This window comes from Alternaria incomplexa (assembly GCF_024043165.1).
Source record: "Alternaria incomplexa strain BMP 0042 chromosome Unknown scaffold_16, whole genome shotgun sequence".
In the NCBI taxonomy this organism is placed as follows: Eukaryota; Fungi; Ascomycota; class Dothideomycetes; order Pleosporales; family Pleosporaceae; genus Alternaria; species Alternaria incomplexa.
The window spans coordinates 146,095-164,802 of record NW_026249865.1 but is presented as its reverse complement, the minus strand read 5'-3'; the positions used below and the strand labels follow the sequence as shown (position 1 = coordinate 164,802).

The 18,708-nt window shown below is 53.2% G+C and overlaps 6 protein-coding genes across 6 annotated transcripts; 3 read left to right on the top strand and 3 right to left on the bottom strand.

The window, feature by feature from the left end:
• Window positions 1-3,035: 3,035 nt before the first annotated feature.
• Window positions 3,036-4,511, top strand: J4E90_009438 (uncharacterized protein; the record flags this gene model as incomplete). Its single annotated transcript, XM_051438957.1, has 3 exons — window positions 3,036-3,060; window positions 3,127-3,288; window positions 3,340-4,511. 3 exons carry the CDS (start codon window positions 3,036-3,038, stop codon window positions 4,509-4,511), a joined length of 1,359 nt encoding a protein of 452 aa, XP_051287034.1.
• A 209-nt stretch (window positions 4,512-4,720) lies between these two features.
• Window positions 4,721-5,517, bottom strand: J4E90_009437 (uncharacterized protein; the record flags this gene model as incomplete). The annotated part of the gene is made up of 3 exons (XM_051438956.1): window positions 4,721-4,941; window positions 5,014-5,356; window positions 5,449-5,517. 3 exons carry the CDS (start codon window positions 5,515-5,517, stop codon window positions 4,721-4,723), a joined length of 633 nt encoding a protein of 210 aa, XP_051287033.1.
• A 725-nt stretch (window positions 5,518-6,242) lies between these two features.
• Window positions 6,243-7,352, bottom strand: J4E90_009436 (uncharacterized protein; the record flags this gene model as incomplete). Its single annotated transcript, XM_051438955.1, has 1 exon — window positions 6,243-7,352. One exon carries the CDS (start codon window positions 7,350-7,352, stop codon window positions 6,243-6,245), a length of 1,110 nt encoding a protein of 369 aa, XP_051287032.1.
• Window positions 7,353-11,248: 3,896 nt separating this feature from the next.
• Window positions 11,249-12,005, bottom strand: J4E90_009435 (uncharacterized protein; the record flags this gene model as incomplete). Its single annotated transcript, XM_051438954.1, has 3 exons — window positions 11,249-11,534; window positions 11,584-11,833; window positions 11,885-12,005. The coding sequence occupies 3 exons, from the start codon at window positions 12,003-12,005 to the stop codon at window positions 11,249-11,251; spliced, it is 657 nt and encodes a 218-aa protein (XP_051287031.1).
• Window positions 12,006-14,155: 2,150 nt separating this feature from the next.
• Window positions 14,156-15,760, top strand: J4E90_009434 (uncharacterized protein; the record flags this gene model as incomplete). Its single annotated transcript, XM_051438953.1, has 2 exons — window positions 14,156-14,753; window positions 14,805-15,760. The coding sequence occupies 2 exons, from the start codon at window positions 14,156-14,158 to the stop codon at window positions 15,758-15,760; spliced, it is 1,554 nt and encodes a 517-aa protein (XP_051287030.1).
• A 1,718-nt stretch (window positions 15,761-17,478) lies between these two features.
• J4E90_009433 (uncharacterized protein) lies at window positions 17,479-18,498 on the top strand (the record flags this gene model as incomplete). The annotated part of the gene is made up of 2 exons (XM_051438952.1): window positions 17,479-17,834; window positions 17,961-18,498. The coding sequence occupies 2 exons, from the start codon at window positions 17,479-17,481 to the stop codon at window positions 18,496-18,498; spliced, it is 894 nt and encodes a 297-aa protein (XP_051287029.1).
• Between the last annotated feature and the right edge of the window lie 210 nt (window positions 18,499-18,708).

Genomic DNA, 18,708 nt, shown 5'->3' with positions numbered 1-18,708 from the left:
CCTTGGTTCGGGTCGTCGAGGCCCAAATTGAGAGCAGCCCAGTCGATACTTTCCCAAGCGTTGAGATCGGGCTCGGCAACGTGATGCTGCAGCGGCCCAACAGGGCTATTGGCGTCTTCAGCTTTCAAGGGCGCTTCGAAAAACGGCGCAAGCCTACGTACAAGAAAAACTCAAGTATAAGCAGGCGAATGCATAGGCAAGAATGTACGGTCATCTAACCTGAGATTCACAACCCTGGCCCATAACTGACACACAGCGTCGTTGAGCTTGTAGCTAACCCAGCCGCAGAGATGGAGTCGTTCGAGAAGCGCTTCCGCCGATGGGATGTCAAATTCCGCACAGGCAAGCGAGGTCTGATACACAAACCATGTGCTGTCTGGCGAGGGTTCCGCTGATATCGCACCGATAGAAAGTATCCAGAGTAGAAGATCGGGACAATGCTGCCACTCGGTACGAATAGTGCAGTTCAGCGCTTTCTCCAGTCGCTTGCTCGCTGCAGAGTGGAGCAGATGGACGTGAGACTGTAGCTTAAACGCTTCGGTCGTCCGCACCGTAAAGATGAGAAGCGCAACGCATAGCGCGTCTTCGAGAGGGGTGACAAGATGTTCGTTCTTGCGCAGCCATGTTAGCAGAGAGCATTCCAAGACGCATGCAAAGTTCTGAATATCGAGAGGGTCCAGACGGCTCTCAGGATCACTGAACCAGACGTTCAGGTCGGCAATCAGGGAAAGTACCAATTCCACCAAGGCATTAAGTGGTTCTTTGATACCCGCATTCCGACAATAATCAGTCAGATGTTGAGAAATGTTCGATTCGTAGCCTGGTGGATGACGTGGAAAGCCTGCTGTGCTGATGAAATCCAATGTAGAGGGGCTTGGCGCTTGGAAATCGTTGATAGCGTGAGCGGTCGAATGCCTGATGCTCAGTAAGCACATGCCAAACCGGTTCTGGACAGAACGCGGAAGTAGAGGCTACACACCAAAGCATAAAGGCTTGAAGAATGCGATTCGTTTTGATTGCTCCTAGTCCTCCACGCAGCTGCACCATTCTTTGCAGCCCCGTTCGATGGATCTCGATTTGGACTGCGTGGTCTTCGTGTAAATCGAAGAATGGCATACGGAGACTCTCCTCTATGGTGAGTAAGTTGAACACTGCACCGATGTTTGCGTCCGATATTCCATCCGGTGTTAGTATCGCTGCATTGACAGCAGCAATAGCCTGTGCTCGATGGTGCAAAATTGCATCAATGGTATCTTTTCCGAACACCCAAGCGTGCAGCGCGACCGTAGCAAGCAGACTGTGCATGAAGCCTGGATTACTTATCGCCGTGCCGAACCAGTCCGACTTCATCAGAGTAGAACGATGCCGGACGTCGACGGCGATGATACCAGGCGCCATCTCCGTGGAAACTACACAGTTCAAGTCAGCGTTTGAGTACCAACAATGCAGGGCATTGGGATGTTTGGCGCCATGCAATCACATGCAATCTAGACTTCGCACTCTCTACGCCGTTGTACAGGGTTGTCGTGCCACGAACCCAGCGAACTGGAATGTCTTGATGGAAGGGGAGATGCAGGGCAGCCACTTACAATGCTTCAACAATTCCGATACGCTGCGGGTTACTTCGACGGATGAAGTCCGAAAAGGATCGAAAAGCTGATTGTTTGGGTCTTCTGCAGGCGCCGCAGGCTTGACCAGCAAACATCTTTTGCAGAATCCCTCACCCGGGCGGCACAGGAAAATCTGACACTCTGGACAAATGTCCCTCTTGGCTATCGCATAATCTTCAGACTCTGGGGAAGAAAAGTAATCAGACCTGTTCGCAACAATTGGAGGGCTTGGCGTCGCCTTGTTTGACGTAGACGCACATGTACTGTTAGGACTTGCGCTTCCTGAGCTTCCCGTTTTCCTTTGCTTCGCAGCATGTTTGCTTGTTGACCATGGGTTTTTCCTGCGGGCGTTCTGCATGACAAAAGAACGAGCATTGCGACGACCTTGGCGAGACGTCTTCGCTTGAGCTGCGTCGACGAACAAAAAGTCTCGCTGATCAGACATTGTCGGTCAGAGCCACCCGTTCTCCCTTTGGTGGCTCCTTCAGGCCCTCCAGCGGTTCTTCCCGTTACAGAACTAGCAATATGCCGTATTGTCCTGTTCAGAGAGGATGTAGATGGTGGGGCTTAGCAGGGTGTAGCCGGGACGACGTTGCGCGTGGTGACTAGTCCAGACTTTCCCAGTCCATGCTCGCGGGTCAACATTTTGGTACCGACATGTGCCGTGACGACGTTGGGCTGCGGCGGTATCGTCCTTGGTGTTACTGGAGGCGATGGAGGGGCGCGAGACGTGAAACTATCAAGGACCCGATTCGTGTTAGGCTGCAGAAGCGAAGTCGGGTGTGACGGGGTGCCTGCGCCGATGCCAATCTCTCGAATGATGATGCAGCTGCGCCAGCCCAAACCCGTACGCCAGATAGTCCCACGACACGGTGAACAACGCAGGGTCTCTGTCTATATATGTAGACAATGGAGCTCGCGGATCGCTGTTACCGAAGGATCAAAAATAGCACCGGCCACGGCCGGTGGCTAACGTTGCGTGATGTTTACAGGACCTGCTGTCCAGAAAACTGGAGATGGACATGAAAGACGCCACAACCGATGCTAACAGGAGCCGGGGCACGGTAGTCTCCTATGATACAAGGCAGACTCTCAAGCGTGGGCCCAGACCTTGTATGGATACTAGATCTTCGATTGTCGGTAGCATGACATCTGAGGTTCGCGATATACCAGGTATGACGCACCCCTGGCTTTCGGCGCGTTCGGAAATACTTTTTTGTCCAGAGTGCATGTTGGACCCCCGAACACACGTACAAATAGGTTTGCAGTCCGAAAGGAAATGAATCTGTCGGAATGCGGACCCGACGAGGACGTGAATAGGTGAAAGGCCGAGGAACAATAGAGGCTCCGGACCCCGGCACCTACTGGGCAAGCGCGACGGAACCGCGCGTACCTTGATGCTCGGAAGCTCTTTCAACAACCGCCATGCAGGCAGACGGCATTCTAGCAGGTAGGACATGGCTGCTTATTCTGCTGACTGTGGCGCTCGTATACTGACCACGTCATTGTAACATAGGCCTTTCGGAAATACCTGCGCATGTCCTCCACGCGGAATTGCTCCGAAGACAGCAGGACAACGATGAGCGACCAGAATGCGGAAGCAAAGGGGCAAAGGGCTACTACAACACACCCATACATGTCTTCGCCTTGTTTTTAATACTTACACTTAGCACTGCGGGTTCGTACGTTTCTTCGCATACCTTCCAATGCACTGCTGACCGTCTCACAGCTTGCTCCTTCCCCGTGGTCGTCAAGCGCTTTCCTTCGATACCCGTTCCCCACCAGTTCCTCTTCATATCTAGACACTTCGGCACGGGTGTCCTGATCGCGACTGCCTTCGTCCATCTCCTGCCTACCGCCTTCGAGTCCCTCACCGACCCATGTCTACCCCCGTTCTGGAACAAGGGCTACTCGGCCATGCCGGGCTTAATAGCCATGACATCAGTCTTTGTAGTAGTGGGCGTGGAGATGTTCTTCGCATCGAGGGGAGCAGGCCATTCGCATTCGACTGGCTACGAAAACCTAGGCCTTGACGATCACGCTGCGGCTGCGCGCCCGGGCCACAAGAGAAGCCATAGCTATGGGAGGTTCAGCAACGGCACACCAGGAGCGAATGGCCACATACCGGGCATCATGCTGCACGATGTGGAATCTTCGGCCAATCTCATGGCAGGCCGATCACCGTCCTTCTCTCTGGCATCGCCGATGACGCCTAATGATTCGATAAGCCGGAAGTCCATTGACGACGACAATGACTCAGATCTTGAGATAAGCAGGGAAGAGCTCGCCCGTCAAGATGGGGAGAACTCAGAAGACGAGTCTCGCCTGCTTCCCGGCCCTCATGCCCACAATCATGCCCACCAACCTGGCGGCGAATCCTCTGAAGATGTGGAGAAAACGGAAGCCCAGAACAAGAAACTGCTCTTGCAATGTCTACTGCTCGAAGCTGGAATCCTCTTCCACTCCGTCTTCATAGGTATGGCGCTCTCGGTCGCCACTGGCACCGCCTTCATCGTCTTCCTCATAGCCATCTCCTTCCACCAAACCTTCGAAGGCTTCGCACTCGGCTCCAGAATCAGCGCCATTCGCTTTCCAGCCGGATCGCCGAAACCGTGGCTAATGGCTCTAGCTTACGGAACCACCACACCCATTGGCCAGGCAATAGGTTTGGCTATACACACCCTGTACGACCCAGCAAGTGAAGCTGGCTTACTAACCGTGGGATTCATGAACGCCATATCCAGTGGCTTGTTGCTATTCGCTGGCTTGGTGGAGCTCCTTGCTGAAGATTTCTTGAGCGACGAAAGCTACGTGACGTTACAGGGGAAGCGGCGACTACAGGCCTGTGCCAGTGTCGTAGCAGGGGCGTTGCTAATGGCACTAGTCGGCGCATGGGCATAGTCTCCAACCTTCTCTTCTTGTATATTCTAAGCGCATCATGCATATATCTGGCGTTGTGGCTGGTCACATGCAGGCTAGCCTGCTTCGTAATCATAATCACCAGCGACTTTCGCAGAAGCCTCGGTTGGCTTGATGTTGTTGTATACGTGCGTATCGCCACATCCACGGATGCAATGTTACATTACGGACTTGTCCGTTGCTTTCTGAGTTTACTTTTCGACCTCTTCTTGCTCTTCGGTGCTTCCTACTCTGTACAACCCCTCGGCACCGCCGTCTCCGTGATCATTCCCGATTCCAGCTTCTTTCTCCAGCGCTTTGCATCGCCTCACTAAGTCGCTCACATGAGCATCTCCGCTGTTGTAGCTCAAACCAAGCAGTGCAGTCTCCAGGTTGTAGAGGTACTCTTTGTTCTCGCCACTCGGACCTTTGCCTGTGATAGAGTCAGCATAACAACCCATAGACGAGACACCTCAAGCAGACAAAGCAATGAGATAAAACATACTCTCCAAAATCTTCCTCGCCAACGCATCCGGATCCTGCGCGCCCAAAAACTGCGGATTCTCCGGTAACCCAATATACACCAAGCATCTAACACTCCCCGCCTCCTCTCTCACGGCGATGGTGTTGGTGGCCTTGATGCCAGCCCGCATGCCTGCTTCGGCTTCAGTTGGTTCAGAATCGTGCGGCGGAGACGTGACCTCTGAGGTACTAATCGCAGGATGGAACGGTGTGAATTGAATCGAATACCCGTTTATCTCGCGAATATCGAGGTATTGGCGTACTTCTTGCACCTTGGAGGCTGGGATGTGGTATGCGGCGCCCCAAACGCGTTCAGTGGACTCATGCTGTTCCTCTTAGTACCAGGCCTTCTTGCATAGGCAGATTTGGGCATATAGCTGCAAGTTGAGCAGATCAGATATAACAAACAATAACTTACAGTATCCGTCAAAGTCTCCCAATGCGCCTTATCGATCAACGTGACAACGCGTCCCGGAGCTTCGGGCATACCGCGGTGATCTTCACTGTAGCATCTCCGTATTAGCATTACTCCAACCCCGCTTCTCCACGATTCAGTTGGAGAGTCTCCATACCTCGCCTACGATCGTCAGTCAAGAACCTTTTTTATCGTACCATATCGTGCCATATCTGGCACCAGCCAAGGAAAAACACATACCTGCCAAAATCTCCTCACGTATCCTTCAATGTATCCGGGAATTCGCTGATCTGATTTCCACTGTCAGATCAAGGGATACTCTTTTTGAGACAGAAGTCAAGATGGCATGTTTGCTTTTCGCCATATGCCATGTTCGGGCCGTACCGTAGTGTGGCGGTGGTTTCCATATCAAGCTCCTACGACCGAGGCGTTAGCTTTTCGGCTAAACGTGTTCGAAACGCATAGGCAGGTATACCCGTATCCAAAGATCCAGAAGTCGTCGTTGCTGCCGAACGTCTCAATTTCGTTTTGATGGTCTGCCATGGTCGATGATGAAAGCTCGCTGCGAATCCGATGTCCGCTTGAGGTAGGACAAGTCTGTTCTTAACGTTTCCTCAAGGTGCCGTAGTGCTAGATTATTTGTGGGGCTCTTTGCAAGGAACTTCGGGACGATAGGTAAGCAGTAGAGGCGCGGAACAGCACTTCGGGAATGATTGTCGTGTGAAAATGTTGGGTTGGTGCTGCGTTGGCAGCCTATATACAGACACTTATACAGATACAGGTACAGGTACAGAATCCTACGATCCGCCAGCAGCCCGGCTCATGAAGAAACCCTTCAACGGGCCCATTGCATCGACTGCTCTCAATCCGAGACTTCGTAGCCCTACGAGCGGACCCGATTCGACGCTATACAGACGATGCAATTTATCGCACACGCCCAGCATTGCATTATTCTCCGCATACCGTTCACTGGTATAGCTCTCCAACGCCAATGTCGATCCGATGTCTTGTCCCGTCTGCACTGCATGTGATATCGTCCGTACAAGCGCTGCAGCATCACCTTGGCCTTGGTTGAGACCTTGACCTGCCAGTGGATGTATGGTGTGCGCGGCATCGCCAACCAGTGCGACTCGTTCACCAGTGTAGGTATCGGCGTGCCGCATTCGAAGTGGGAAGGACGCGACTGTGCCGTCTTGCACGTGTGCTGCTCGCATCGGTATCGCGTGTTCGTCGACGGGCGTATGCTTCTCTCGCCATGCTACCTCCTCTGCCTGTCCGGATGAGAGGGTGTGTAGGTACTCCAGGTCTGTTGGCGAAAGTCGGAAACCCGCGTTGACCATTGCAACGAAATCGGCCTGTGACAGTGCCTTGAGCTTCGCAGCACTTTCCGGTGTGGTACTCCATACGAGTGTCGACATGTTGCCTGGAAGTGGCAGCATAGCGATTGGGCCGGTTGGCAAGAACCGCTGGTATGCAATCTTGTGGTCTGGACCGCCCCAACCTTGCCCTTCGAGCTTCAGACTAGCCACCACACCATGTCTGCTATAGTCGAAGCCTCGTGACTCAATGTCTGCAAATGTCCGCACGGGGCTGTTCGCACCGTCCGCCCCAACCAATAGCCTAGCAGCCAGTGTCTTCCCATTGGACAGCGTGAGGATTGGCCACGACGAGAAGTCCATCTTGTCTGTATCCGTACCCAGATCTATTGAGTTGACCTTTGTAGATGTGTAGAAATCGACACCACCCAGTTGTTCGAGCCGGCTTAGTAGAGCGGTGACCGTGTTGACGTTTTCGATCATGTAGGCGATTGTTGTAGGCTGCGACGGGTTGCGAGGCGTGAGGAGAGGTTTCGCTGTATGCCAATCGAAGGATATCCGTGCATCGGTGACGCCGTCCCAGACTTGCATTTCTTGGTATGGTTGCACTCGGGGTGTGTTGACATGCGCCCATGCTCCAATTTCTACACCGCGCATGTCAGAGGAGAACTGTTGAACATCTAACACGTTTATTCGTACCCTGCAAGTTCTTCACAGAAGCTGGAGTGAGGGAGCTGCATCTATTCGAAAAGCTCTCCAAAGTCGCATCTTGTGGCAGTCGACTTTTGTGTAGATCTTGTCCCTCGATGAGCGCAACTTTGAGCCCACTTGTAATTGGCGACGCTTTCAGTCCTGTCAGAAGACTCAATCCTGCCGGGCCGCCTCCTACGCAGACGACATCGTAGACCTCTGGCGCAGTTGCGGAGCTTGAAGCAGACCTCCGCTGAGGCCGCAGATGGACCCAGACCGCCGATCGTGACGAAAGAGCCCTGGGCCCTCTTGGTAATACTCGAGGCGGCATCACGAGCCTTTGAAGACTATCGTGACATGGACGGACGTGTTCGATTCGCGAACCGCGAAAGTCGGAATGGTGGTGTCATCACAGCATGTTTGACCTGTTTGCACAAGGACACGCTAGGATTATGTCATCAAGGCAAGTCGCGTCGACCTGCCGCGATGTTAGCGCCGGCTTCTTCCACCTCCCAAGTTTCTCCACAGCCAAACCACAACCACATCTTTGCTTCCAATTGGAATCTTCGGACCTCTTCCAAGGATGCTTCTGACGACGACGACGACTATGACGATCGAAGGCATACACGTTCCATCGATGCTAACGGCTATTCAAGGTGCAACGTCTCTGCAGCTGATGTTCACACCCCTCAATTGATCATCTGGCCGTTGCCCAGTGCTAGGCAGTAGTTACTGTCAGTGAGCTACTCAGGATATCACACCATTCTCTGCGGTCTCTCAGGTTCTTCGCACTCGAATTTTCCGCAACCCGCTAGATCCATGCTGTTTGATCATGCAGTATAACTTCCGTGGTGGTAATCATGACGATCATGCCTCTAGCCTGCAGGGTGTCGCCCATTGAAGATAATAGGCACGGTACTTCTTCACCTAAGTCACCACGGCAGCGGTCTTTACCATGGCACTGATGTATGACGGGTGACTCTCATAGGCCAGTCTTACCAGGAACGCTCGAGGTGCACGCTTCTCTCGCGTGCGTGTGCAGCGTGCAGGACCTGCTTATCTGCTCCAGATTGCTTCGCTGGACTTCCAAACTGCCACTAACCACACAAATTGTTGTTTAGTCAATTCCATACGATTGCATCAACAATCTGGTATCTTTCGATCGAACTCCATTGGTGGAGTTCATTGGTACAAGTAAAGGACTTTGGTCATTGGCGGCACCAGCATGTTCTTGCTGATCGTACCGTACTTCTCACTAGGCTATTAAAGTAACAAGAGTCATCCGACTATCGAGTACTGGTATCGGTCAACAAAATTCTTGTCTGCTTCGCTCTCATTGTCATCTCTGCCATTAGTTTCTAGCTTTCTAGTGCTATGACATCTCAAGCACCTGGAAATACACCTCCCGACGAGCCTTGTGTAATTTTCAACATCAGCGAAACAGAAGTGGACCCAGAATTCTTCCAATTACCATACCCTCCAAAGCTTTCATTGAAGCGACAAGTATCGGAATCATTCCTCCAAACGCGTGGCTACATCAAGAAACAAAGAAGAATACACTCGAGCGGTCGTGAGACAGCGATCGACTGTCCTTGCTTGCCACCGCCAGCGTACAACATAGCCATGACTGGGCCCAGTTCAAACTTTCACAGTGCTTACTCTACCCTGCCTACCACACCCCCTACACCCGAAAACGAAACTCATCCACGAAGACCATCACAAGTCACCGAGATCATAGAGAAGGTCAACGCGAAGCTTAGGCGCCTCTTTGGTAGTCGAAGGGGATCCGTCGAGGATGTACACACATCATTCAACGCTACTGTCAGCGAGCGACCGAGTGTGTTTCATACCCTGAGTGGACCGTCAGAGAACTCGCACATCCAGCGTTATCCCGGGGATCACGTCGGGATGAGCGTGGCTTCCCTACCAACTGTAAGCGAGCACTTCATGTCAATGGCAAAGTAGGCTTGGCTGCTTCCACATCACCGCTGACTGATACACCCTTTAGACAACGTTCCAGGCGAGACGAAGAAACACCATGCAAACACAGTCGAACTGCGACTTACACTACGATGGAGATGGAGAACTGGAGCAGCTTCATAGCCTCCAGTCTTATAGTACGCAAAGTACGAGACATGGAGGACGAAAGCGGAAAGACTCCCAATTCAGCTTTAGCGATTTGTTGCGACCTCGACGATTCAGCAAAGCAGAGAAAGGCAAGAGACGGATGGAATACGAGGAAGAAGCTGGATCAACCTCTCAAGACCAACTCCTCCATACTGATCGCGAGACTTCGTCAGGTGCGGTCGGACTTCCTCTAACGGAATATGGGACTTTGCCTCTTGGACCATCTGACCAGCATGCTGGCCCTTCAACGCCGTCGTCAGCTGCAGTATCACCCATGGAACAAACCATACCCATAAGGCCCAAGCCTGTCATACCTTCAAGGCAAACGCCCACAGTAAGAAAAGTGAGCGTGCGTCTTGTACCACCTACACCTGCGCCTCCACGCGTTCAGCGGCGGTCATCAACCAGCTCCACCGCCTCCTCCTCGTCGGTTTCCAGTTTCGACTCTACCAACCCAATGCCGATAGCTACAAGCATTTTCCTCCAACGCGCACGCGACATCGTGAACACACCCGGTCGAGCCACAATCGAAGTAGTAGATGCAAACGGGCACTCCCAACCCATCTCCATCCCATCTTCACACCACAACAGTCGCCGGTCGTCCATACTCCCAGAAGGCTCAGCACGACCTCTAGACGACTCACCCACTCTCCCTCCATCCCTCACTTCATCAACAGCCGAGCTCCTCCGTCATGGCGACCGTCCAGATACAGCACCTTCTTCACCCTCTCTCGATCCTACTCTTGTTCCTTCTCTGGACACCATGCAAGCCCTGCATCTAGGCCCGCCTCAACGAGCTCTGCTCCAGCGATCTGTATCGAGTAGTTCAACACGCATGTTCCACGTCTCCGTCGAGCATCTGTCTACGCCTACGCCCGCACAGCCCGTCTCGCGATTCAGTGCGTGTTCGTCTCTGGCCAGCAAACCTGCAGAACCCATTTCGCGGTTCAGTGCGTGTTCTTCTCTGGCTAGCAAGTATAGTTCAGCCGTGGAGCATGTAGATGATACGCCAGATTTTAGTATCACGCATCCTGCGCCTCCAAGCCCTGTTCCCTCTTCCTCACCGGGACTGGGAGCGGTACCATCGCCTGTTAAGCGACGGACTGGGAGTTTAGAAGGAAGTCAGGATCTACGCGCTGTGTATATTGAGCAGGGAAGAGCGAGCGTTATAACCTGTCCTCCGCGACAGCGAAGTCCGAGGAAGAGTCTACAGGGGAGGTGTTGGTGGGACGAATCGCCCCCAAAAGTGTATCTCTAGGTATGTGTGGTGTTATTCGGGTTGTGCCTTTGATTTATATGTAAATTGAACCCATCACAGTGCATAGTCATATAGCACATAGGAAGACATGGTAGTTCCTCATCCACGACACCTCGGCGTTCAATGTATTACAACAGCATACTAGATAATGCTACCTCTGCCCCTAGGGCCAGTGAACCAACACCCCATCACCATCATCCATTACAAATATACGCCATGAACCCCATGCAGTATAACCAAAGACAGAGCCTTGCCAGGCTGTCATGTAAAATGAGCGAAAAGGCCCAAGCTGGGTATCGAGCTAACCGAAAGGACTGGTGATGCTTTTTATGCAGAAAGACGCTATGCATGAAGAAAGGACAGAAGATGGACGAAGCTTAAATTGCGCGGCAAGATTGTGTGGTCCTAGATTTTACAAGAGGACGGCGAAGCCGAGGAAGACGCTGCCGAAGACGGCGGCGAGGCCGAGGCCAGCGTTGGGCATGAAGATGGAGCCAGCGCCGCCTTGGTCGTTGGAGCCTCCGTTGTTGTTGTCGCTGTCGCTGGAGCCGGTCTCAGAGGCACCACCGAAGCCGGTCACGGGGATGGTGTTTGAGGCGGAGCCGTCGGTGCCGGTGGCAGCGGCGGTGGAGGCCATGGTAGTGGGGAGGGAGGTGTTGCCGCGGTACGGGTCTTGAGCTCCGCAAGGGTGGTCCTCACTGTTGACATGTTAGTTGTGTTTGTGATGAGTGACTCGATAGAACGTACCGGCAAGCGCTCTGGCAGCTGTTGTCGCCGTTGCAGTTCTCGACGCAAGTGTTTCCCCATTGTTGGCAGATGAAGTATGGCAGTGTCTGGGAGTACTCGGTGATGTTGGGCGCGACACCGTTCTCACAGACGCACGTGTAGGTCAGAGCGTCGGAGTCGCAGTCGTTCTGCTCGGTGGTCATGGAGTTGATGCCGGGCTGCTGGAGGCAGATGAGCGGGCATTGGGCCCTGTTCTGGTCACACCAGTAATCTGGAGAATGTTAGACGACGCGTCGTGGGTCGAATGATAACTTCTACATACCCCTAGTAGACTGCTCAACCGTGTCAGGGTCGATGGTGTATGGGTAGTTCAGCTGGGGGGTGTCTTGAGCAGCGACCAGGCCAGTGAAGGCGGCGATGCTGAGGGCGAAGACGGAACGCATGTTGATGTTTGGGGAGGTGATTGTTGACGGAGGATGAAGCGAGAGTATTAGATGATATACGGTCAGCGACAGACGGTGGACGATCAAATACAAAAGTAAACCTCAACAGCGAAAGCGATGAAGAGGCTGGAGGGAAAGGCGGCGTCCGATATATAAAGGGAGGGATGTGTCGACGGGAAGTAATGAGCTAGCGGTCGTTCGAGATAGGAAAGTTCACGATCCGGTACGTGCACCCCCGCCTACCTTCAGCCTACCTTCTCGCCCGGGACGATGCCTGTCGGGGACGGGCTGCCGTGACTCAAGCCATAGTACTGCGGTGGAGTCGGCGTGGAAAGGGCGGCATTCCGTGGAAGATGGCAGACTGCGTGATGGAAGTTTGCCATTAATCCCTCGGCCGGACAGGGATGGGATGGGCGTTTGGTCGTATTGGCCACTGGCTGCAGCGACTAGTCGGTTCTCAGGGTCTCGCATCCTAGTCGGCTCTGCGCATCATTCGGTTGAGACGAGCGAGGCCAGCGCCGCCAATTCTCCAGACATCGTCAACAAGACACTAGACGCGACTGCATCTGGCTGCATGCACCGGCGAGCATATCTACCCCTCACACACCCACGCGGCATTCTAGATACCAACCGCCCTCCCGTTTGACGCGCCACCTGCCCAGCCATCTCCTGTAAATGGATGGAGCCGGCGAGCTTTGAAACTGGAGACCCGTCTTCGTCGCCAGCCCGAGATGGGCCAACCCCCGCCACTGCCACTGTGGTCCCACCCTACTGGCAATCCCACCAGCGCAATGCCTCGTATCTGAGCAACTACTCTGCTGACAACGGCCGCCCCACCCCCATCGGCCTCGAGGACCATACGGATGAGGACTCGGACCATTGCAAAGTCCTCTGGGCCAAGGGTGTCACGATAGATGATTACGTTGTCATCAGCGGGCCGTCACCGGGCTTTGGAGCTTACGTCGTCTTTAATTGTACGGTCGAGACACTGGATGTAAGTTCCCAGCCGCATGGAGATGCGCTAGTCTGCCCGGCGATGTCCTCGCAGCCAATCATTCGCGCGAGATTGTTTTTCAAAAAAAATGGTTTCATGCAGAGGGCCCGTGGTGGACTGCCATCTCCAGGTGATGAACCATCATGCATATGCTAATTGTGACAGGGTGGTCCCATGAAGATACGCAAGAGGTTGGCCATCGTCTGTCACTTTCGATTCCCTCTGCTGATCGTACCAGATACTCCGAGTTTGAAGATCTGCACACCAAGCTGCTCCAGACGTTTCCTCATGCCGCGGGTTCCATGCCGCACTTCCCACCCAAATCCGTAATATGTAAGTCACATGGCCGCCTGCAGCATCACTCCACCAAACAATATAGTGCTAACGCGTCGGGCATAGCTCGCTTTAGGCCCCGTTTTCTAGAAAAGCGGAAACAAGGACTCTCGTACTTTCTCAAGTGTGTTTATCGATAACAAAGCTAGCGTATATCGACTGACTATTAATAGTTGCGTTTTGCTGAACCCGGAGTTTGCTGGGTCGCCCGTCTTGAAGGACTTTCTCTTCTCGTGATCGCGTGGCTTTGAGAATGTATTGACACTGACGTTGATGTGTGAGTGGCATAAGAGTTGGATACGCTGTTGTTGTTGATTGTGTGGTGCCAGGGTGTGCCCAGCTGCCATGCAAGTGAATCGTCCTTGACATTATCCAATTGCTTGATCTCTCAATCTTTCAGTTGCCGTGCAAGGAAAGGACCTCATATAGTCAGTTCTAGCGTTATGATGTTCAAGTTGATGTGATGTCGCCCACTCGTACTGATTGGCTACCAACGTCAGTGGCGCTACGCTTCCAAGTATCTCACATGCGCTGTACTGCAATTCGTTGAATAATCCTGTGGTGTACATGGCGATATGGAGAGGGGAGGGCCTGCTATAGAGCTTAATCCAACCTCATACTGTTTGCAAGTGTCTGGGTGAGGCGTACGGGAGCGCCGTGGGTGCAGCAGCTCGTTTGGCAAACTGCGCGGGCTCTGCCACTCGACGACCCCCTAACGGCTCGCGTTTTGGCACATCTCAGCGCGACATCAATGGCAGCTCCACAATGAATAGCTGAAAGATGACCCAGCGAATCGCGAATGATCTCAAGTCTGATCACTACTATGGCCAACGCCGTTCGGCCTTCGCTGCTGCGGAGCTCGAATGAACGGCAGACCAGGCTCAACTTCCTGCCCGTGTCGCGCGATGACGCCCACCAACAAGCCCAGCGCAACCACAACCACGCGCCCGCCGCGACAAGACGGGTCTCGAAAAGCGGCCCTCTGCTTGCGCGCGCCGACGACGACGGCGCCGTCAAGCCCGTCGCCCACACGCCTGCAAAACCTCCGCCGCCTGCGCGCACCAGCAGCAGGAAGCGGCCAGCCACTGCCCTCGAGCCCGACGCGACCGACACGAGACCGCCGACCAAGATTACCGTTACACAACCACATGGCGAGCTGCTGCGCATCACCAATGGCGTCGCCGCGCCCCTGGGCATCGACGCCGACGACGTGCCCTCCGCGAGGTCCACGCCCCGGCCTGGCAGCTCCGGCAAGCTTGCTGCGCCCCCAGCTGTCCCCGCCCCGGCGTCCACAGCGTCCTCCACAACCACAGACAAGAGGAGCCTGCGGAGCCACGATGGAGGGTCGCGGCTGAAGAGCGACCTCGCCGTCTACTTTGCCAACTACGACGACATCATTGCCGGCGTGCCCAAAGAGGATGGTAGGTCACAGTCCCTGTCACATGTCACGATATAGCTCTGATCGCGTGCAGAATTTCTCGATGTCGACACGCCCATATACATCGTCGACGAGCCCATCAAGGCCAAGACACCAGAGCCCCCGCGAAGCTCAGTAAGCCCGACGCGGTCACGGAAAGCACGGCACTCGTCTCCTCCGCGCCATGCCTCAGATCCGTCAATACCGCCGGCCCAGTCGTCGACTACATTCACAGTCCTCAACTATGCCTCCATAGCCAATGCCATCTCCCACAATGACGGCGAAGACCCGCTCGCCGACTCCGTCTTCTTCACACAACACCGGCGTGCCGAGCGCAAGGAGAAGCAGCTGCGGAATATCGAAAAGGAGCGCGCCATGCACGAAAAGGTGCAATTGGAGAGACTCCTCGACGGACTGCAGGGCCCAGACTGGCTAAAGGTCATGGGCATAACGGGCGTGACAGACGGCGAAAGAAAGGACTGGGAGGCGAAGCGCGACTACTTTGTCCGAGAGGTAGAAGCTCTCGTCGACAAGTTCCGCGTCTGGAAAGAGGAGGAGAAGCGCTTGCGTGCTGAAAAAGAAGCAGCGCTCGCCGCGAGAGAAGAAGACGAAGAAGAGGATGGCGAGGAAACAGAAGACTCAGATAACATTGTTGTCCGCAGCCGCGATCCTCCACCACCGCGACAGCAGCCCAAAGAGCCCGAGCCACCGAAACCACGGCGGCCACCGCGCCCCCATGGCTTCCTCCTCCCCTTCGTACCGCCCGAACCCGCAGCGCCGTTCAGTTCTTTCTACGCGAAACCACACCTCCGCGCCGCAGCTCTTGGCAAGCATAGACATGGACGTAACGCATCTGCATTCGGCCAACCCATACCCGAGTTCGAAGAAAAGGAGTTTCAGCTCCCGGAAGGTTTCATAGATCCACAGTTCCTAAAAGATAACGCACGGCAGAGACGGAGACGAAAGAGGGAGAGTGGTGTGAATACAGGGGCGGGTGCGAGTGGGAATTAGTCTTTTCTTTCTTACAATATGGGCCGGGGTTTCCAGATTCTATACCCCTTATAAATACTGTCGAGCAAGTCGAAAGCTAGGGTTTCTGTGGCGTTTTTGTTTGATAAGGCATGGGGTTTGTAGGTGTGGGACTGGACGAGGGTCTCAAGCCGAGTGTATATTATCTGTGGAAATGGAATACAAAACGTTCCGTTCTGAGATTGAGTGTTTTGGTGCTGGTGCGTGTGGACTGTGGAGTTATTAGTGAAGAGATCGGGTTCGACGGGTACGTACTTCTGTCGTTTGGTGTAGTGCTGGTGTTGACCATCATCGTCCAGTCTTGCGTCTTCCAGCCACGGGTCTCACGTGATCGGGTTCCATCCTTCGCGTATATAAACCCGCCCTTTTCACTCTGTCTCCTCTCCTCCTCTCCATCACAAAGTCTGCTGGCTTATTTCCAAAAAGTCATTTTGCACGGGTTCATGGCTGGCTGTTCGGTCTGCCTTTCTCCAAAAACATCGTTCGAGATGACCATGACTTGCTGCCTGCTTTTTCTCTCTTCAAAACGTTCTTCTTTCAAAAACCACTTGCTGTATCGCCCATGATAGTGTGTGGGTCGTTCTTCTCTTCTATCCGAGTACCAACAAAAACCCATCATGCCTTTACATGTGTTCCTTTTCCATCTGCTTCTTCTCGTGGTATGTCAAGACGACATCACCAAAATACAGCAGGACAAGACCGCATGTCTCGTTCCTGGTCTGCGGGCTCAAAAACTCCAACACCCATGCCATGTCTCAATTTAACTTCCAGTGTTAGCGACTACACATGGGTTTTGCATTCGCATCGTTATGAGCAACTCATGGTTTGCCGCCTACCAAAAAGACAGCAAGAAAAAAGACATGTGCTCTCGCCGCGTTTGTGGTCTTCAACTTCCAAATCATGGTCATGGTGATCTGATGGAGTGCTCGTGTCGCCGCCAGCTCGATTCTAGGAAGGACGTGTTTGGGATACCTGGCTGTGGGCTTAGCAGGGTGGATGGGTATATAAACCCACACTCTACCTCCCCGTCTCTCTTCTTCATACCACATTGTCTTCTTTATTACCAAAATGACGGCACCAGACCTGGATGACTGTGTGGCTTCCCCCTGCTCTCTCCAAAATTCAAACCGGAACAATGTGATGGCTTTTGTTGTTCTGCCCTGTTTTGCAAGACCAAAAGATACCATGAAAGAGTTCATGTTTCCACTTTCTTGTCACTTCTTCACTTATCGAAAGTACAACGAACAGTACGTATGTCGTCGGCTTGTGCCCATCGCCCGCCACTCAAAGTCTTCCACGAGGTCAGCTATGTACTGAGTCGTCTGCCTGGAATTTCCGTGTATCAAAAGCACCGAGCCTATACTCATGACATACTGCTCCTGCACCTTTTGATGCATATCATACGTTAGAAAAGCAGACATGGGTCGCTCCTCACATCTAACATCCTCGCTTGCTGTCTTCATGATGAACGGTGATCAGTGAAGGATGCTTGAGTGATGCATCTAGATGATTGCTTCATTCGGAAAGAATCAGGGCATCTCACACTCATCAATTTTAGCGCCTGAAGTTTGAGGTGTCGGTGCTGTTCGCCGGTAGAGGTGCGCCTGCCCAATGCGGAAGGGGCAAAGGTCGTCGAATCCCAATCTTTTGAAGCACTCACCTCCCGCCACCATCACACCCACCCGCACACCCACACAACAATGGGTGAATTCTTTCGATTAATGTTCGAGAGCTTTCGACGACAACGACAACGAGAGCTTGCTAACGATGCGGCAACTCTTGCCGCCGTTTCTCACACATGGGCTTCACTCGCGGCAAATTTTCGAAGACCGATCGAAGGTGCTAGCAAAAACGAAGCGAAGATCACAGAGACGATTGATCTAGAAACGCGATACAAACTATCACTCATCGAACAGAGAAGTGAGCTGCAGAGTGAACATGCAGTCACGCTGGAAGAGCAGGAGCGTCAGCTCCGACGCGATCACCATAATACGCTTCAGAAACAGAAGCAGCAATTTGACGAAGAACGAGACAGCGCTCTTCAGACACAGAAACAGTAGCTCGAGCAGATTCAGAAAGGGCTGCAAGAGGACAAGGATGTTGCCGAATCTGCACTCATAAAAGAGAGACAAGATAGGTACTTCATCCAGCAGACGTTACTCAATAGAATCACGAAGGCTAGCCACTATTTCGGCTTTGAGATGCCGGAAGATTTCGACTTCATCGACAAGGTAGAGTTGTTCTTTCAGCCAGGAAAGCTGAACGCCTCCAGAGTTTGTCGACGAGCATTTGATGAGTTGTCGGAGCGTCTCAACGTGCCTCTAGAACAGTGGCCGTCGGCTGAGGAGATCTCCCTCCACGAGGATACCGATGAACTCATGCCACTTATCACTAGCCAGGTGGACAGAATAGTCCAAGCCTGCGACGATAGAGTCGACACAGAACAGTGCCGCACTACCAATGTCCAACGCACATCGCTCATCTCAAAGATAGAGGCCACAGAACAGGCCAGTAATGCCATCAGAGACCCGAGAGAGCAGATAGCAGCGAACGACAAGTTATGGGCCGAGGTGGTCTCAAGACCAGAGGCGTGCTTGGTCGCGAAAGATCAACACATCGATGCCCTAACAGAGCGTCTCAGATTGCAGACGCAGATGCTAGATGAGAGACACTTCCTACTAGTGCAAATGGCAGATACAGCTGCAGCATCAGTAGGGTAGAGTCAAGATGTCTTGCTGATACACTTGTGTGCGAAGACCCGATATGTAGCTGAATTCGATCAACATCAATGTCATGGCATCCTCGCCCTTATCCTTCACATCTTCATGCATACGTCTCTTGATACTCAAACTGACGTAGTTGCATTTCAAATCCCACTCCAGCCAATTCAAACACTCTTCTCGGTTCAACTGGGGCTTTGCAGTCCATCA